At 46.9% G+C, this 18,691-nt stretch overlaps 4 protein-coding genes across 4 annotated transcripts; 2 read left to right on the forward strand and 2 right to left on the reverse strand.

Annotated features, from left to right (window-relative positions):
* Nucleotides 1-2,060: 2,060 nt before the first annotated feature.
* LOC123071357 (50S ribosomal protein L17) lies at nucleotides 2,061-4,859 on the forward strand. Its single transcript, XM_044494896.1, has 6 exons — nucleotides 2,061-2,260; nucleotides 2,361-2,415; nucleotides 2,505-2,555; nucleotides 3,348-3,439; nucleotides 3,833-3,910; nucleotides 4,357-4,859. Exons 1-6 carry the CDS (start codon nucleotides 2,205-2,207, stop codon nucleotides 4,508-4,510), a joined length of 486 nt encoding a protein of 161 aa, XP_044350831.1. The 5' UTR covers nucleotides 2,061-2,204; the 3' UTR covers nucleotides 4,511-4,859.
* Nucleotides 4,860-5,088: 229 nt separating this feature from the next.
* LOC123065904 (pentatricopeptide repeat-containing protein At5g42450, mitochondrial) lies at nucleotides 5,089-7,388 on the forward strand. Its single transcript, XM_044489098.1, has one exon. The coding sequence runs from the start codon at nucleotides 5,453-5,455 to the stop codon at nucleotides 6,827-6,829; it is 1,377 nt and encodes a 458-aa protein (XP_044345033.1). The 5' UTR covers nucleotides 5,089-5,452; the 3' UTR covers nucleotides 6,830-7,388.
* Nucleotides 7,389-10,978: 3,590 nt separating this feature from the next.
* LOC123071359 (histone H2B.5-like) lies at nucleotides 10,979-11,633 on the reverse strand. Its single transcript, XM_044494899.1, has one exon. It carries the CDS (start codon nucleotides 11,534-11,536, stop codon nucleotides 11,126-11,128), a length of 411 nt encoding a protein of 136 aa, XP_044350834.1. The 5' UTR covers nucleotides 11,537-11,633; the 3' UTR covers nucleotides 10,979-11,125.
* A 2,941-nt stretch (nucleotides 11,634-14,574) lies between these two features.
* On the reverse strand, nucleotides 14,575-15,346 carry LOC123071358 (uncharacterized). Its single transcript, XM_044494898.1, has one exon. The coding sequence runs from the start codon at nucleotides 15,051-15,053 to the stop codon at nucleotides 14,592-14,594; it is 462 nt and encodes a 153-aa protein (XP_044350833.1). The 5' UTR covers nucleotides 15,054-15,346; the 3' UTR covers nucleotides 14,575-14,591.
* Nucleotides 15,347-18,691: the final 3,345 nt, after the last annotated feature.

Consider the following 18,691-nt stretch of genomic DNA (forward strand, 5'->3'; position numbering starts at 1 on the left):
AGCACTGACAATGTGTGCTAGTCAAATACAATGAAACTATGTATTTTTTGTTCCTTTTTTAGATTTGCTTCTCATATTATTAATACAACTTTTTCATGTTTCATACAACCAACTCCCATTGAAATACAGCAACACACGAAGGATTATCTAATTTTCATTGTAGCCACATATATATAATTAAAATCTCATACAACAGTGAACTTTGTCTTGGGTGAAAGTTTCCCACCGACGAATGTTGTGGCCATACGGCGGATTTTAGAGAGATTTTCTTTCTCAGCTTCCGAAGCTTGACAAAAGTTTGCTGGAATGAGCTGTCTTCTCGGGTCTACAGTCAAGATTTCTAGAGCAGGGGCATTTTTCACAATGTGTACCAGAAGCTCTACTTGACTCTTTTCAGCTCTGAACTGGCGAACTGTCAAGCTCTTCAAGCACTTGTATTCGAGTTGACCCTGGGGCAAGTTCCTTAGAGGTCCTTGGCCACCATCCATGCAACATGACACGAAGAAAATGTCCAGCTCCTCAAGCAGCGGCGCAGCCCGCAGAAAATGCACGATGGAGAGGGTATCGTCGGCGTGTTTATGGCCGATGTTTAAGATCAACTGAAGATGCCTCAGATGGGAAAAGATGGAGGTTTTCTCCAGCCGCCAGGGGAACTCTGGTAGTATACAAAAACAGCACAGTGACAGTTGTTGCACCATGGGGAACGCAGAGGGCAGAGAGCCGAGAGCCTGCTGCAGTGTTATTTGGCAGCAGTGGATATTAACATCGCGAAGCCCTGAAGATTGGCGGAGGTCGATGGTAGCCAGTGGATGCCCCTGGAATATGAACGTTGTGAGCCTGTTGGCGTTGAGTTGAATCTTGGTCACGCCGCAGTTTGACACTCTGAGGTATAGCAGGCGGGGCAATGGCGTCTCCAACTTGAGCTCGTCGTTCAGCTGGACCCTATACAGATCCAGCCATTCCAGATTAGGGCAGTTCGACAGCACATCTCGCAGATCACCAGCGGACACGACGGACGAGCGCAGACCGAGCCTTTGAAGCTTCGGAAAAGCCATGCGCCGGGAGGAGGGCGGAGCTTTGAGCGATACGCAGGAGAGGTGAAGGTTCTGCAGGCCGGACACGCCGCCGCCTCCACCCACGAGCGATTGCAAGGGGAACTCGTACCGGTATAGGCCGTACCCCTGGTCAGGCCGTCGCGACACGTCGAATGTCAAGCTCTTGGTCCGCGCCGAGGCCGCGCGGCGAAGCCAGTCGTCCAGGCGGCGAGACAACTACCCAAGGTACTCGACGGCGAACCTCAGCACGAGCTGCTCGACCGCGCCGCCGCGGCGCTGGCGCAGTATCATGTCGACGGCGTAGACGAACCTCTCGCGGCGCCTTTCGTCGAGGAACGCGCGGTACTGCTTCTCCCGGGGATCGTCATCGTCCGACCGTGCCCGGCACCGCGGCAGGCGGGGGGCATGTCGAGGGCCAGCCTGGGGGAGTGCTTCCAGGCGTGCCTCCACGCGGTCGATAGCACGCTGGTCCTCGCGGCCTGCTTCGCGTCCAGCTTCGACGCGATCGTCGCCAGCAGCTCCGCAGGAAGGTCGCCGAACGATGCTGCGCCCGCTGGTCCGCTGCGGGTGCAGGTCGGCTCGCGACGGCCGCTGCGTATGCCGGCTGATGGATCGTCGCGTGGCGGGTTGTGATGGCAGATCAGGCTGGGGTTGCAGCGGCAGGTGATCAGGACGGTGGCTACCCCTTCTCTGCGTGCATCGGCCAAGGTCCGGCCGGGAGGACTAGTCAGATTGTTCCCCATCGATGGATGTTTCCGGCGATCGCTCGCCGAGGTTGGGGTTCAGGCTTCAGCCTTCAGCCGTTCGCGACGAGAACGAGGTACGCTCGTCGATGGACACAAACGGAGCAAACACGTATGCTGCCACGATGGATCGTTCCGAGCTTTTTTTTCTAGGGAAGTTCGTTCCGAACTCTGTTTGCGTGTATCCACGGCCCACGGCCCACGGCCTAATTAAGGCCCACGTAGAACGACATTTCGGGCCTTACGGGCCAGAAGGCAGGACGGAACCACTTGGGGGGGCACGCGAGCGCAAACCTACCTAGCAGGTGTCCAGGTCCGGGTCCGAGCGGCACCGACCGAGCACCTTCGCAAACCCCTCAACCCTCGCCGCCGCCGCGCCGGCCGCTCAGCCCCCGCCGCCGACGCCATGGGCAAGTTCCGCAAGCTCGGGCGCCACGCCGCGCACCGCGTGTCCATGCTCAGGTATCTAGTGCTGATCTTCTCTCTCCGCTAGCCGCTGTGATGTATATGTGCCGCGTCGTCGTGCCGCTGACTTTCCTTCTGGATTCGTGTGCTTCGGCAGGACGATGGTGTCGCAGCTGGTGAAGCACGAGCGCATCGAGACCACCGTCGCCAAGGTACGTTTGATCGCTTTGCGGTGGGTGTTTGCCTGCCGGACCGGGATCTGTGTCTTGTAGTAGTGACCCTTTCTGGGTTGGTGTTTCAGGCGAAGGAGGTGCGGCGCAAGGCGGATCAGATGGTGCAGCTCGGCAAAGATGTAAACTCAACACCATTCCCTTAGTGCCCAACGTTTTTTGACCTGAAAACTCTTCATTTCCATTGATCCATGGAGCTATGTGTCTGCAGCCATGATGTAGTCAACTGCACACACAGTTTAGAACTAGTTAAATCCAGGAATGTGTCGTTTATTGTCCCAGTTCTGTTCTATTAGCATTCAATCCGTTTGCAGTCGCTTAGAATCAGGCCTTATAACTTTGGGTTGTTTTCATCATGAGGCTTACATGTTACTCCCTCCGTCCGGAATTACTTGTCATTAAAATGGCTGAAAACATTCATTTTCATCCATTTTAATGACAAGTAATTCCGGACGGAGGGAGTATTTCCCAGCAGAATGAGATGTTCAAAGTCTCTCATCAGAGAAATAGAAACAATGTAAATGTTTTTCGAGTTTCTGTAAAAAAAAACTGAACAGTCTATTTTTCAGCATAGTGACTAGTGACTGTTGATTTTTTGCCTGCTAAAAATTCATTATAGGGCCAAAGATCCCTTCGATACATTGGGAATCCTTGATTATCACTCTTTTGTTGGTTCAACATAAGTTCCTGATGGTGTTCTGTTCTGTAATATTATCTCATTCCATATGCGACCTCAAGCCTCTTGTTATCTAACCAAGATGTTGCATTGATTTGTTAGTCTTATCTTCAGGTTTCAAATACTGAAACTCATATGCTCTTGTTATCTGATCGAGATTTTTGCATTGATTTAATTAATGAACTATTACATCTAGGCTAAAATGCAGAACCTCATGTCATATTGATAAATTATGTAGGGTACACTGGATGCAGCAAGACGTGCTTCTGCTTTTGTTCGCGGAGATGATGTTGTCCATAAGCTGTTCACAGAGCTGGCCTACCGCTATAAGTATGTCTCTTTAGCTAGCCATGGATAAGTTTGATCTAATACAACTGGCAATCCCTTTGATTTACTTTTCAACCTTGCTAAGTACTCCTGCATGCTTAGGATTACTATTTTTCTCATAGAAACGTAACCTTGCTAGACAATGGAGAGGTCTGTAGGGAGGATATGTTGTAAATGTCCTCATATCTGTAGGAGCCATGTATTTTTGAAACAAAAATACTACTCCCTCCGATCCAAATTAATTGATGCTGGTTTAGTAAAAAAATAAGTTGTACTAAACCAGCATCAATTAATTTGGATTGGAGGGAGTAGAATATTGTTTATTTTGAAACAGATGAGAATATCATTTTCAAGTTGAACCTACTGATCTTTTTTATTTTATGTTTTATATCCTAGAGATCGAGCAGGCGGATATACAAGACTTTTGCGAACTAGGATACGAATAGGTGATGCTGCACCAATGGCATACATTGAGTAAGTTTCTTTGTTCATATATATCCTAACATTTCTGTTTGACTTTGCCTTTGTGTTTGCTTGGTGTGAAAGTCTGACTGGTTGAGAACAAAATTATTTTCATGGCATGTTTTGTTTTAGTGAAATAAGCTGCTGCCTGGAACGTTTCCAAATCCATGAACTACATTACCATGCCCAGACAATGAAATGTAGATTGGAAGGATATTAACTGATGAAGAAAGCTGGTCAGTTCTGTAATAGGTCTAGAGCTTTTAATGCCAAGTTAGTCCAACATTCTGCCGTGTTTTAGCAAATTTGGCCAAGATTGGCCCTATACCAAAAATTTGCTCCCTGAAATTTCCAGAAACCACAACTGGTTGTCTTCATCTTTTGCTGACATTTTTGTGGATCAACAGGACTTCCACCCAGCTTTTGCATATGTTGTATCTAAGATGTTCCCTGTGCAGGTTTGTGGACAGAGAGAACGAACTCCGAGAGGCCAAACCTGCAACGCCGCCGCTGCCTCAGCGGGTTCCACTTGATCCATGGGCCAAGTCTCGTGCTAGCCAACAGTGGGCAGGACCTAAAGTTACCGTGAACCCCAAATCAGAAGGCTTATGAGAGCAGCATCTGCACTGTGTTTCTATCTGGTGAATCACAGTATTCATTTCGTTCGTGGGACTATGCACGAGGCTTGTCATGCAGGAGGATTTTTGTCAGCGTATAATTGTCAATAGAATAATTCAACTTAGATTTGCTATCCCTCCAGCGAATATTGATATATGATTGAATGGGGATGCGGTGTTATCCGCGCGACAGTATGGCACAAGAAATGTTGTGTTGGTTTGGTTTTTCCTATTGCTGATGTATCATGAAATGTTTGAAGAATTACCCAGGCAAATTCGAGCCTGGATCTCAGGTCTTTCACGGCCTCCATAAAAAATCTCTCGGTTAATTGCTTGCTACTGAATAATGATGTTTGTTTGTGTGTGTGTGTTTACTGCAGCTAGTGGAGTGCTTTTGTTTAGACTGCAAATGCCTTCTTTTCCCATACAAAATGTATTTGCTGATCCGCAATACATATCTCTGTTACGGTGGAATTGCTACCATTTAACAGTTCCCATTGTACCCTTTGATGCCTAGTTTAGAAAATTCCTAATGACTCCGACCATCCAAATCATATAAAATACCTTTGAATCAAATAAGCACTTGAGCTTGAACAAGTGAAGATTGCCTCACGTGCTTATCGTTTCAAAAATTTCAGTAACAAGGTCTATAATTTTCAAACTCCCGTCTCTGTATTTTACACATCACTTGGACAAACTTAGTCCGTTTCTGCTATCTCAGTCCGGTTCTGATATCCTCAGCACCGCGGCCAAATCTCCCTACACCAAATCCCTGCACCACGAAGACGCACAGATCGTTCCTGCCGGCGACAAAAGGTGCACAAATCGCATGGTGAACTCCTCGGACCGGCGACAGGGCCGGCACTGACCCAGCGCATCCAGCCGGCGGCGCTGAACCAGCGCCGTCCTGCGAGCCGCGCATAACCTGCTCGACGGAATGCCGTACCGGGACGTCGTCGCGGCGACGGCCGCCATCGGCGCGCTCGCCCGCGGCGGCCGGCACCGCGACGCCGTGGCGCTCTTCTCCCGCGTGCTCGCGGACGGCGTCCCGACGCCGAACGAGTTCACCTTCGGCACGGTCCTCCGGTCGGCCACCGCGCTGCGCGACCCGCGCGTGGGCGCGCAGCTCCACGCCTGCGCCGCCAAGTCCGGCCTCTGCTCCATCGTCTTCGTGGGCAGCGCCTTCGTCGACCACTACGCCAAGATGGGCGCCATGAGGGAGGCCCAGGGCGCGCTCGGGGACACCAGCGAGCCCAACGTCGTCTCCTACACCTCACTCATCGCCGGGTTCTTGAAGAACGGGATGCCCGAGAAGGCTCTCCGGCTGTTCCGGTGCATGCCGGAGAAAAATGTGGTTTCCTGGAACGCGATGATCGGGGGGTGCAGCCAGGCGGGGCTCAGCGAGGAGGCCGTCGGCCTGTTCCGGGAGATGTGTCGAGAGGGCGCCAGGCCGAACGAGAGCACGTTCCCCTGCGTGCTCACCTCCGTTGCCAATGCAGGGGCGCTCGGCATCGCTAGAAGCGTCCATGCGTCGGCCATCAAGCACTTGGGCAAGCTCGATGTTTACATCGGCAATTCTCTCGTCAGCTGCTATGCCAGGTGTGGCAGCTTGGAGGACAGTGTGCTGGTCTTCACAAACATGGAGCAGAAGAATGTGGTCTCCTGGAACGCTCTGATCTGCGGGTATGCGCAGAATGGGAGAGGGGAGGAAGCTTTGGCTGCCCACAAGAGGATGATAGCAACGGGCTTGAAGGCAGATAATGTCACTCTTCTAGGATTGCTGTTCGGTTGCAACCATGCCGGTCTGGTCGACGAGGGTTATTCGTTGTTCAAGACAGCCCAGAGAGAGCAACCCGGCATATTGAAGCCTGAGCATTACGCTTGTGTTGTGGATCTCTTGTCTCGTGCCAAACGATTCGATGACGCCAAGAGGTTTCTTGAGGACCTTCCATTTGAGCCAGGCCTTGGGTTCTGGAAGTCAATGGTAGGAGGGTGCCTGATTCACTGGAACAAGGACCTCGCTGAGAGCGTCGCCGACCGTATTCATGCACTTGATCCAGAGGACACTTCTTCATACATCCTTCTCTCTAATGTTTATTCTGCAGTTGGAAGCTGGAAGAGTGCGTCAACGATCAGGAGACAGATTAAGGAGAAGGGGCTCAAGAGGATCACTGGCTGCAGCTGGATTGAGGTCCAGGACAAGGCCCATGTCTTCTTCAATGGAGACTCTAAACATCCTCAGAGTGATGAAATTTACAAGATGCTTGAGGTTTGCCTGGATACTGGTGAAGATGAACACTGCCTTGCAGTATGATTGTGCAAAACGGTCTAAAGGACTGAGCTGAGGGAACAGCACTCGACACTCGACAGTAACTATGTGTTTCTTTGGCGACTGATGAAATGCTTAGAAGATAGCTAGACCGACTGGCTGAGAGTCGATTAGTCATGTTCATCACTCATCAGGTTAGGTAGATCTGGATGGACTTTAACTTGTATGGTAGCAGGAGAATAGGAGTTTGGCCTGGTAAGACCAACAGCGAACGGCAACTGAAGAGCACCTGGAGATCAGAAGATGGCCAGAGATGGTTGGTCTTCCAAGCAGAGGATGGTGTTGCAAACTTGGAACCTTGGAAGACATGTGTAACTCAAGGCTTTCAGGGTGCTATTTGGTTTCAAGCTGCCGAAGATTTTTTTTTTAAAAAAACTGTCAAGCTGTTGAGGAATGTCTGACTAGAGAACTAGAAATTCTGTGAGCAAACTGCCATGTGTTAATGTGGATACAAAAATAGTTCGTACCAGACTCATTGCAGAGTAGCACATTAAGCTACTGGATACACCAATCAAATTATTATCCATATTCCTTTGAAGTTACACATTTTGGCACTGGGTTGGATTGTGTAAACAATTGCTAGAAATAGGGCTGGCCTTTTAAATTCTTAGAATGAGAAAACAAAATTCAGTACAAAGTAACCAAATATGCTCAAATAAAATATTTCCATCCATACAACACCATCTGTAGCAAATCATCTCATCACAAGAATTCAGCAGAAAACCAAGCATAGTACAGCATATTGCTTGAATTAAATTAAGACTTATGTCAACGGTGCATTCAATGAAATCTTCGAAGGCAGACGCACAAGGATCAGAACAAAGGAAATGCTCGAGCAGATCGCAGAGTTAAAATTCAAACAACTGATATCTTCACTCTTCAGAACTGAAGCAAAGCACATTTGAAACTTACTAGAAAGCGGCTGGAATTTCAGGGTGATGAATGATTTCAAGCTGCCGCTTATTGCTATTGTTAAGCTGTTTGACTAGAGAACTAGAAATTCAATGTGTTAACGGGGATAAGAAAATAAGAAAATCGTATAAAGCAAACTCATTGCAGAGTATTAAGCTGCTCTGGTGATCAAAATATCATCCATGTTCCTGAAGTAGATATTTCAGCACTGGGTTGGATTGTGTACAGAATCACTAGAAGCCTAGAATATGGCTGGCTTTCTGAATTTTTGAACGAGTAAATACTATTAAGCTCGGAATGAGATCTTGCCCCTGAAAACAAAATTCAGTAAAAAGTAACCAAATCTGCTCAAATAAAATATTTCCATCCATACAACACCATCTGTACCCTGTACACCTCCTTTCCTCAGTTGGCAGCAGATCATCTCATCACAAGAACTCAACAGAAAACCAAGCATATACAGCATATTGCTAGAATTAAATCAAGGCCTACGTCAAAGGTGTATTCAACGAAATCTTCAAATGCAGAAGCACAAAGTTCAGAACAGAACTAAACAAAAATTACTCTAACAGAAAGCATAGTTAAATTAAAACAGCTGAATGTTCAGAACTGGAACTTCCTAGAATACGGCAGGACTGACAGGTTGCGATTGGTTTCAAGCTGCCGACGGTTTTATTTTTCAAAAGGTTGGGCTATAGAACAATGTGTTAACGGGCATAAGAAAAACAGAAAATGGTTCAAATCAAACTCATTGCAGAGTAGCACATTAAGCTACCGTGGCGATCAAAATATCATCCATGTTCCTCTGGAAGTTGATATTTCAGCACTGGGTTCGATTGTGTGCAGAATCACTAGAATACGGCTGGTTTTCTGAATTTTAGAATGAGTAAACTGTGTTAAAGCTCGCACTGAGATCTTGCCCGTGAAAACAAAATTCAATATGAAGTTACCCAATCTGTTCAAATAAAAACTTTCCATCCTTAGTGTGTACATCTCCTGTCATCAGTTTTTTTTTAGACAAATCTCCTGTCATCAGTTGGCACCCAAACATCTGATCAAAAGAATTCAACAGAAAAGGTATGCATGTACAGCATGACACTGGATTTAAACCAAGACCTTCGTCAATGGCAAATTCAACGAAATCGTCAAAGGAAGAGGCACAAGGTTCAGAACAAACAAAGAAAATCTCAAGCAGATCGCAGACTTAAAAACTCAAACATCTGACATCTTCAGAAGTGAAGCAAAGAACATCTGAAACTAACTAGAATACGGCTGGACATCTAAAATTCTTAGAATGTGTTCAAAGCTCGCAATGAAATGATGCCCTGAAAACAAATTCAGTAAAAACTTAACAAATCTGGTCAAAAAAATTCCATCCGTGTGGCAATCTGTAGTCGGTGCGTCTTCTGACCTCAGTTGGCAGCCAATCATCTAATCAAAAGAATTTCTACAGAAAAAGCACATACAGCATGTCGGTAGAATTGGATCAAGGCCTACCCAAACATGGATGTTTGTTCCAGGGATATTAAATTGTTAGAATGGGTTAAAGGTGTTAAAAGCTCGCAATGAAATATTGCCCCTGAAAACAAAATTCAGTAAGAACTTAACAGATCTGATAAATAAAAAAAACTTCCTCCATAGAAATAATCAAGACCTATATTAACAGTTCACTCAACCATGGATGTTAGTTTCAAAGCAGATCACAGGAGTTAAAAAATAAAACAACTGCCATCATCAGAAAACAGAAGCAAAGCACGTTTGAAACAACCACTGAATGATTCATTGATTCAGCAGACGACTCATATTACACTGTTCGATTGGGGAATCTAACCCCATATTGTTGTTGGCACACGAACAAACCAGATCATACTAAACAGACTCGGGTGGCAGCAATCTAACAGCATCCTCCCTCAGTTGGCAGAAAATCATATCACCAAAAGAATTCAACAGAAAACCAAACATAGTAGTACAATATTGCTAGAACTGACGCAGCAAAACATATCATCAAAAGAATTCAACAGAAACCCAGCATAGTACAGCATATTGCTAGAATTAAATTAAGACCTATGTCAACGGTGTGGTCACCGAAATCTTCAAAGGCGGAAGCACAAGGTTCACAACAAAAGAAATGCTCGAGCAGATCGCAGAGTTAAACTTCAAACTACTGACATCTTTACTCTTCAGAACTGAAGCACATTTGGAACTTACTAGAATAAGGCTGGACTTTCAGGGTGCTAATTGGTTTCAAGCTGCCAACAGTTATTATTATTATTGTCAAGCTGTTGGACTAGAGAACCAGAAATTCAATGTATATTAACAGGGATAAGAAAATCAGAAAATCGCTCAAATCAAACCCATTGCAGAGTATTAAGCTACCATGGCGATCAAAATACCATCCATGATCCTCTGGAAGTAGACATTTCAGCACTGGGTTGGATTGTGTGTACAGAATCACTGTTATAAGGCTGGCTTTCTGAATTTTCGAACGAGTAAATAGTGTTAAAGCTCGCAATGAGATCTTACCCCTGAAAACAAAATTCCGTACGAAGTTACCCAATCTGGTCAATAAGAAATTTCCATCCTTAGTTTGTACATCTCCTGTCATCAGTTAGTACCCAAACATTTGATCAAAAGAATTCAACAGAAAAGGTAAACTAAGACCTCCGTCAATGGCGCAAAATCATGAAAAGAAGAAGCACGAGGTTCAGAACAAACAGAAAATACTCAAGCAGATCGCAGAGTTAAAATTCAAACAGCTGACATCTTCACAATGAAGCAAAGCACTGGACTTCTAAAATTCTTAAAATGTGTTAAAAGCTCGCAATGAATTGTTGACAAATCTGATCAAATAAGAACTTTCCATTGGTACACAGCAATATGTAGCTGGTACATCTCCTCACTTAAGTTGGCAGCCAATCATCTAATCAAAAGAATTTCTACAGCATGCCGATGAAATTGGAAATCAGAGAGAATGCTCTCTTTTATCAAAAAAAACGTCCACAGTTTCACTGAATTTTGCTTTCAGCGGCAATGTTTCACTGCAAGCCAAACAACAGATCAGATGAAATAAAAATCTTACCCTGCAGAAATAATGAAGACCTATGCCAACAATTTACTCATCCATGGATGATCAGCGAGATGCAGAAGGTTAAAATTGCTCGAGCACATCAAAAGAGTTTAAAAAAACAACTGCCATCATCATAAAACTGAAGCACAGAACGATTGTAACAAGGGACCACGATAATTCATTGATTTAGAAAATACGACTCATTTTACAATGTTTGTATAGGGGGGTCTAACCCCCTGCGATTGTTGACACACGAACAAACGAAACCAAACTGACAAGAGACTCGGTGGGCGGCAGGCAATCTAAGAGGAGGTAAACTTGGTGACGGCCTTGGTGCCCTCGGAGACGGCATGCTTGGCGAGCTCGCCGGGAAGGACGAGGCGCACGGCGGTCTGGATCTCCCGGGAGGTGACGGTGGGCTTCTTGTTGTAGCGCGCGAGCTTGGCCGACTCGCCGGCGAGCTTCTCGAAGATGTCGTTGATGAAGGAGTTCATGATGGACATGGCCTTGGAGGAGATGCCGATGTCAGGGTGGACCTGCTTGAGCACCTTGAAGATGTAGATCTTGTAGGTCTCGACGCTCTTCTTGGCCTTCTTCTTCTTCTTGTCGGCGCCGCCGTCCTTGCCGGGCACGCGCTTCTCGGCCTTGGGCTTCTTCTCCGTCTCCACCGGCTTCTTCTCCGCGGCGGGCTTCTTCTCGGCCTTGGGCGCCATGGCGGATTCGGCGGGAAGGAGACGAGGGATCGGATTGGGGAAGTTTGCGGCGCGCGGGGAGGATTGGAGGTTTGTGTTTGGGTTGTGGGTTTCCCGGTTCGGGGCGGTAGGAATATATGGGGGTGCTGGGAGGGGCGTGATTGGTGGAGAGGGTTGGGGTCTGGATCGGTGAGGTGGCGGGATGTGGGGTCGTTGGATTTGATGGACGGCTGGATTTAGGCGCGCCGCATGGGGGAATCCGTGTGGGGATGCGTGATCCCGCGGTTCAGTGGTGGGTTTAGGCGGCGACCGGAAATTTGGTCAGCGGAATGCGCGCGGGAAGGGAAGGTTTGGTTTGGAGGCTTCGTGTTTTTTTACACAATTTTGGAGGCTTCGTGATGGGTTGTGCAAGGATTCCTGCGGGGATCTGGATTTGCCCGTGCTTAGGCTGGTTGTAATGGGAATTATCATATACTAGTATCATGCATATGATACTAGTGTATGATACTACCTCTCTAATGCATAGTATCATATATTAGTATCATGTACTCCCTCCGTTCCGAAATGTAAGTCGCTGGGGAATATGTTCCGACCAGGTGAAAATGGGCAAATGGACCTTTATGCCCCCAGTTCAAACTTTGAATCAGCCCGTCTTCTTCCTCGGCGTCTTCCACCTCCGCCTCCATCCCTGCCTTCCACCTCCGCCTCCTCCCCCGCCCTCCACCTCCACCCCTGCCCAGGCGCTCCTCCTCTCCCACGCCCAGGGGCCCCTCCTGGCCCGCGCGTGCCCAGGTGGTGCTCTGCTGCCGCCCGCTGGTGGAGGCGAGCTGGTGCTCTGCTGCCGGCCCCTGGTGGTGGCGAGCTGGTGCTCTGCTGCCGCCCACTGTTGGAGGCGAGCTGCCGCCTGCACGCGCCCAGGTGTTGTTCCTCCCCACGCACAGGTGCTGCTGCCGCTGAAGTCCTCGCCGCTGGACAGGAGCTGCTCCAGCCGGAGTTCTCAATTTTGCTCGCCTAGGTTCATCTCCTCGCCCAGTACTCGCTCTGCATCTGAGTAAACAATTTGATGATCATAAACTTGTTGTAATCATTTGTCTTGAATAATTGCATGCAGTACAATCTTGGAGTAATACTGAAATTTAACACTGAAACTGAACAGTGAAAGATGAACACTGAGTAGAACATGTACTATCAATACAGGTTTGGACCGGTACTGTCAATAGAAAAGATGAACAAGTACTGTCAATTTAGAACAGGTTTGGACCGGTACTGTCAATAGAAAAGATGAACAAGTACTGTCAATTTAGAACAGGTTTGGACTTAGTTTCATCAGTACTCCAAATCAGTAGGAGTATGAATTAACGGGCAGAAATAATTGCTACTCTCATTTAAGGTAAAATTGAGTAGGAATAGGAGTAGGAATATCAGGAGCATGAATATCAGGAAGGAGTACATCATGGCCTTTGAAAATTTTACCCCAGCCTTACTTTGAACTCGATCTCATTTCTGTACTTCATTATTCCCATAAGAGGGTCACTTTCACCTGTAACTTGACATGATCAAGTAAACTGTGCACATGTCTATTTTTATTTGAATCTTCAGAATGTCCAAAATTTTAAACACTATGGTATGACTGAACAATCTAAACTGTTTGACATAATTTGATGTAAATAAAATACTCCAGCCATTCTTAGTATGCAAATCTGCAGTTAGTGCTTCGAAAAAACACTATGGGAAATGACTTGAATGGAGAAATGTTGAGATACCAACCTGCTAGCTGAAAAGTGCAGCATGCCGGCATGAGAATGACTGATACCCTCACACATCTTTTTTCATTAGCCCTTCTTTAAAACAATCTGATGGAAAAAAACATTCAAGGTCACAAATCATATTATTGTAGGGCTCATATTTACTGTAGAAGAGAGAAGAGAAAAGAAGAGATCAAGAATATGGAGGGCACAAGAGGAGTATACTACAGTAGCTCTCCTCTTGTTGCAAGTCCTACACTAAAGTACTAAAACTACTGCTTGCAAGTCCTAACATAACAGCAGCAATCATCATCAGTGCTCCAAGTATCCAAGATGGAGTAATTAACAGAAAATGCAAGATAACCTAACAGAGCAAGATGGAGTAATCCAAGAAAATTAATTGAAAATTGCTGAGTAGTGTTGTGTGCAAGTGCAAGTACTCAAAATTTGTTTGAGTAGCAAATCTTGGAGTACGAGAGGACTCCAAGTTAAATGTACTCAAAGCAAATTAAGCAAATGTACTGCCATTAGTTTTCATTCCATTCTGAAAACTACTCCTGTTCACAAATTAAGCAAATCTTGGAGTATTGAAGTACTCCAAGTTAAATGTACTCCAAGCAAATTAAGCAAATGTACTCCAAGAAAATTAAGCAACTGAACTGGAGAAGAAATAAATTCTGAATATGTTCCAGTCACAAAAGAACTTGGCAAGTTGTTTTTATTCCATTCTGAATATGTTCCAGTCACAAAAGAACTTGGCAAGTTGTTTTTATTCCATTATGAATATATGTTCCTGACACAAAAGAGTTGGCAATTAGGCGCCCAATTAACTTGGTGATGCATGCTAAACTTAAGAACCATCATCACTTGGTACACACACCAGTTCAGATTACACATGATAATTAATTAGGCGCGGTAACTAATTAACCCCAGCAGCTACCTTAGTTAGGTGCAGTAAAAACTCCTACTGCTACTGCATCTTTACCAACCAAATTCAGTGACAGAGCTACTCCATTTTACTCAAATTCAGTATGCAAAATTAACAGTAATCCATACAGCTGCTTCATACTCCAAATTGCTACTCCAAATTCAGTATACAAAATTCAGTATGCTGCTACTCCAAATTCAGTTTGCAAATTAACAGTAACAGTACTTCAATGGAGTACAGTTGCTACTCCAAATTAACAGTGGGTCCTTGCTAAGCATATTGTTCTCAAATTAACAGTAGAACTCAAATTAGCAGCAGCATTCGTAGGTGACAACACAAAACAGCAGCAACATTCGTACGAGTAGAAAATGAACACGTACTGGTTCAGATTGAAAGAGCTTAGCTAGCGCAGCTCAAATTGAAAGAGCAGCAGCTCGAAGCAGAGCTCAGCAGCGATAGAGAGTGTAGCTAGCGCCCATCTTGCTGCCGGTCTTCCAGGCCTGGGAGGACTTCTTGCGGCCGCCGATGCGGGGGATGCTGGCGAACTCTTCGTCGGTGAAGGCGGCGTCGTTGCTGGCGTACACTGCGCAAGCGCGGGGGCGAGCAGCGAGCGGGACCCATGGGCGCGGCGGTCGAGGCAGAGGCGGACGCACGAGGCCCCGGCATCGTCGGCGTTCTGGATGAGCTCCCGGCGTCCCGCAGCGCGGTGGTGCCCTCCGGGTAGTTGGCCAGCACCTCGCGGATGCGCCGCACCAGGTCCACCCACAGCCCGAAGTCCTCCAGCAGCATCCCGCCCGGATCCATGTCGCTTCGTCGCCGGCGTCGAAGCACGCGGATCCAGCGCCTCCGCCGGCCAGAAGCTCATCGCCGGCGCCTAAAAAATCAAGCTTTTGACCTACGGGTGGTGGATTTCTGGCGGTGGGAGGAAACGGGGTGGCTCGATGGTGCGGAGAAAGAGAGGAAGCGGGGTGGCTTAGCGGTGACGATGGCGAGGAGAGGCCGGCGACGACGGGGATCTGGAGGGGAGCGAGAGAGGGGTGGCCGGGTGGGTGAGAGGGGAACGAGAGAGTGAGCTTGAGTGGGTGAGAGCGAGCGGTGGTGGGAGGGCATTTCTGGAAAGTGAAAAATTCTCGTAGCGTTACGAAATTTACACGTCAAACCCTTAAACGACTTACATTTCGGAACAGAGGAAGTAGTACTCTATTTATTATCATGCATGACATAAAGTAGCATAGCATTTAATATGATACGGTATCATGATATGATACTACACCCTCTCTTTCTTCATTTAATGTTATGACACCTCATCAAAATTGCCTAGTTGGCATGCATGATACTACCTATGATACTACCATTACGACCAGCCTTATGATAGGCTGGGCTTGGCACTTTCTTTCATATATAAACTATTTATTGAGGGAAAAGCCCTTGTCACACCGAAATGGCTTCGGCTGTGCACAGCTATGTTTTTTTGTTCTGCGTGTGTGCACAGCTATGTTGTTCTAGTTTCTCAAGAGAAAACCATGTTGTTACAAAAAATATATACATATTCTTATTTTATTGTTGTGGGGAATTTTTTTGATCTATTCATCAATTACGAACACCAGAAGTGAAAATTTGCATCCAGTTTCGTGGACCACCTACCGACAAATATAAGAACCGAAACGAGTCGAAGGCGCACCGTTGTCATCGCCCTTCCCTCACTAGAGTATTTCAAATCTTGTTGTAGTAAATAGTTGAGAGATCCTCGTGCTAAGGTCTCATGGTATCAGCACACCAGAACAACAATTGTCGCCGAAGAGAAACATAGACCGAAAGGCAACCTGTAGATACACGAACGCATGCTGGATTCAAGCGGATATACTGGAGACAAACATCGACCAAATCCTAAGAAATCTGCTGGAGATACACCTCCACACGTCCTCTGATAACACCAGAAGCACCATCGGGACATGAGCTAGGCGAGACGAAGTTTATTCCCAGGAAGCCACCACTGTCTCGCCTTTCTGAGCAAGACCAACAAAACACCTAAAAATCACGCGCCCATGTTTCCAGGACCACAGGAGACGAGGTAGATCGAAGACTGCATTAGCGAGAGGCAAGAGAAACCCAATTGTGAGCAACCTTGGTCGCACAAGCGCAGGGGTGCGATCTCATCGTGAAATAAGGATGTCGGTCATCCTCCAGCCTCCTCAGCCGCTTGGCATTCCTGGCCGTTGGATCTGGTTGCTTGATGCGATTTGAGCCGTCGGATCGAGCCCTGGAATGACCTCGTTCGTCGGATAAAAAATAGTTATTGTTGCAATGAACAGTTTCACCTTGACCATGCCACCGCGCGTAAATAGCCTGCCCCGCCGGGGGCATTTTCGTCATTTCACTCGCACGGGGTATAAAAGGGCCGGCTCCCCTCCCCCTCCCGCGCGCCTCCTCTCCTCCCCTCGCCTCCCCTCCCGCACGCCTCCTCTCCTCCCGCCCACATCGCCGCCGCCGCCGCCACCCGCCTCCCCGCACCGTCGGCGGCCAGATCCACCATAGCAAAGTCCCCCCTCCCCAATGACGATGAGCAAAAGCGGAGGGAGGACGAGGAGCACGACGGTGGCGGCAGAGGGGAGGAGCAGCAGCAGGGCAAGGCGGCGGCGAGTGGGCGCCCGCCCTCCCCGTCCGCGAGCTGGTCCCCGGGCACGGCGGCGGCTCCCGAGCCCTCCTGCTCAACTCGTGCCGTCGGGGCCCGGGCGCGTGGGTGCCGCGATGCTCGCGGAGCCGCTGCAGATCCCCGCCGACCAGGCCGCGCTGGCGCTCGGGGCGCTCTCCGCCGTGCTCCCCGGTGACGACGACGACCCCGCAGCGGACGACGCGTGGGAGGCCAACCTCCACGCCGTGCTCCTCTTCCTCTACATCCAACCCTACAAGCGCCTTGTGCCAAGGCCTCGATTCCATCCATTTGCTCATGTGTAGCACGTTGGCTCGCCATGGTTTATCGGGGAGTAAAGCACCCCGACCATCTCTCTCTCTCTCTCTCTCTCTCCCTCTCTGTGATGTCAACCTCGGTTGCCTTTTATTTTCATATCTGCAATGGCCTGAAGAATGAGGCAATCCTTCGAAGCAGCACGTACATGTGATACCCCTCTCACTCTGATTCCAAGGTTGTTTCTCTCCATATTCCATTCCTCTCACAATTTGTTTCTTTTCCTGGGCTTTTACTTTATCATGTGCGTGCTATGCTTCTGACAAAATATCTAATTTTGTTGTTTTTCATGTCTATGTAAGCATTATGTTCTCCTTTGTTTAATTTCATTATTGCTATGCAAAGAGAAATCAATGATTACTTTTCTTGGTACATATGCAGTGTATTTATGTTTTGGGTGGTAACAGTTCAGTTAGAGGTGAGATGCATCGACATAGATGGTTGAAGGCTATACATTAGTTGGATAGACAGATTGAGCAATACACCTGTTGTGCCATCATCGATGAATTAAGAGAAGAATAGATGGTGCGTTTGGCAAAATATCCAATAGTCAGCGTTGGTGTTTAGTGGGTTTTAAGCATTTCTGGCAGCCCTCTTCCTACCTTATTCTTTCATTTATATCTTGTATTTTAATAGGTCAAGCTTGTGCTTAGTTTTCTTGAATGTAACTTGCTTCCTTTCTGTTGAGGAAGACAATGGCTCTCAGTTGCCATGTTCAGACTTAATCGCTTGAATCAGTTGGATAATGGACATGTTGTCGGAGAAAGGCAGGGTTTGAGAAATCTGAAAGAGCTTGAGAATTTATATGGCCAGAAGAAGGCCAAGAGTGCATAGGGGGTTATTTGTACCATAGAAAAAGTAATATGCCTTGGTTCAGTTTACACATTTGAACTCACGCCTTTTAAAGAATAACATTTGTGGTTGAAAATTGATTACTTGAGAAGTTGAGAACCTGAAAATGTTTGTCTGTAATGCATCTATTTGTGTGTCAGACACTTCTCCTTTTCTCACAGAACACAACCTTGTATGTTTTTGGCACATATTTTCAAATGCTCACGCTAGATCTGATAGTATGTATCCATAATTTGTTTTCAGTTTTTGTTCTAATTTATTCCCATAAAGAGTATCAGCGTGCTCTAATTTATAACGAGATTTAGTCCAGTATTACTAATCATAGGTGTGCTTTTATGCAGGTTATGTTGCTGATGGTAGGTGTCACTCTGGATTGCAGAAAACATGATAAGAGCATGGAGATGGATTTCTGCATATATATGCTGCCCACACTACCATTTTCTTGATCATGTGTGTAAAGTTGAACTACTCGTTTCATATATCCTTAATTCTTTTTCCTTTTAATCTCCATATGACACAGAAGGTTCTGGTTGCTCTATTAACATGATCGGATTTTGTGTGTGTTTTGCAGAAAACATGATAAGAGCATGGATGGATTGCTGCAAATTCATGTTGTTGTTGCGGGATCATGCCGGCCCTCCCTTGTGCTAGCCAGCCATCAGGAGCGACTGCGTTTGGTTCGTGCG

This window comes from Triticum aestivum, chromosome 3B, assembly GCF_018294505.1.
Source record: "Triticum aestivum cultivar Chinese Spring chromosome 3B, IWGSC CS RefSeq v2.1, whole genome shotgun sequence".
In the NCBI taxonomy this organism is placed as follows: Eukaryota; Viridiplantae; Streptophyta; class Magnoliopsida; order Poales; family Poaceae; genus Triticum; species Triticum aestivum.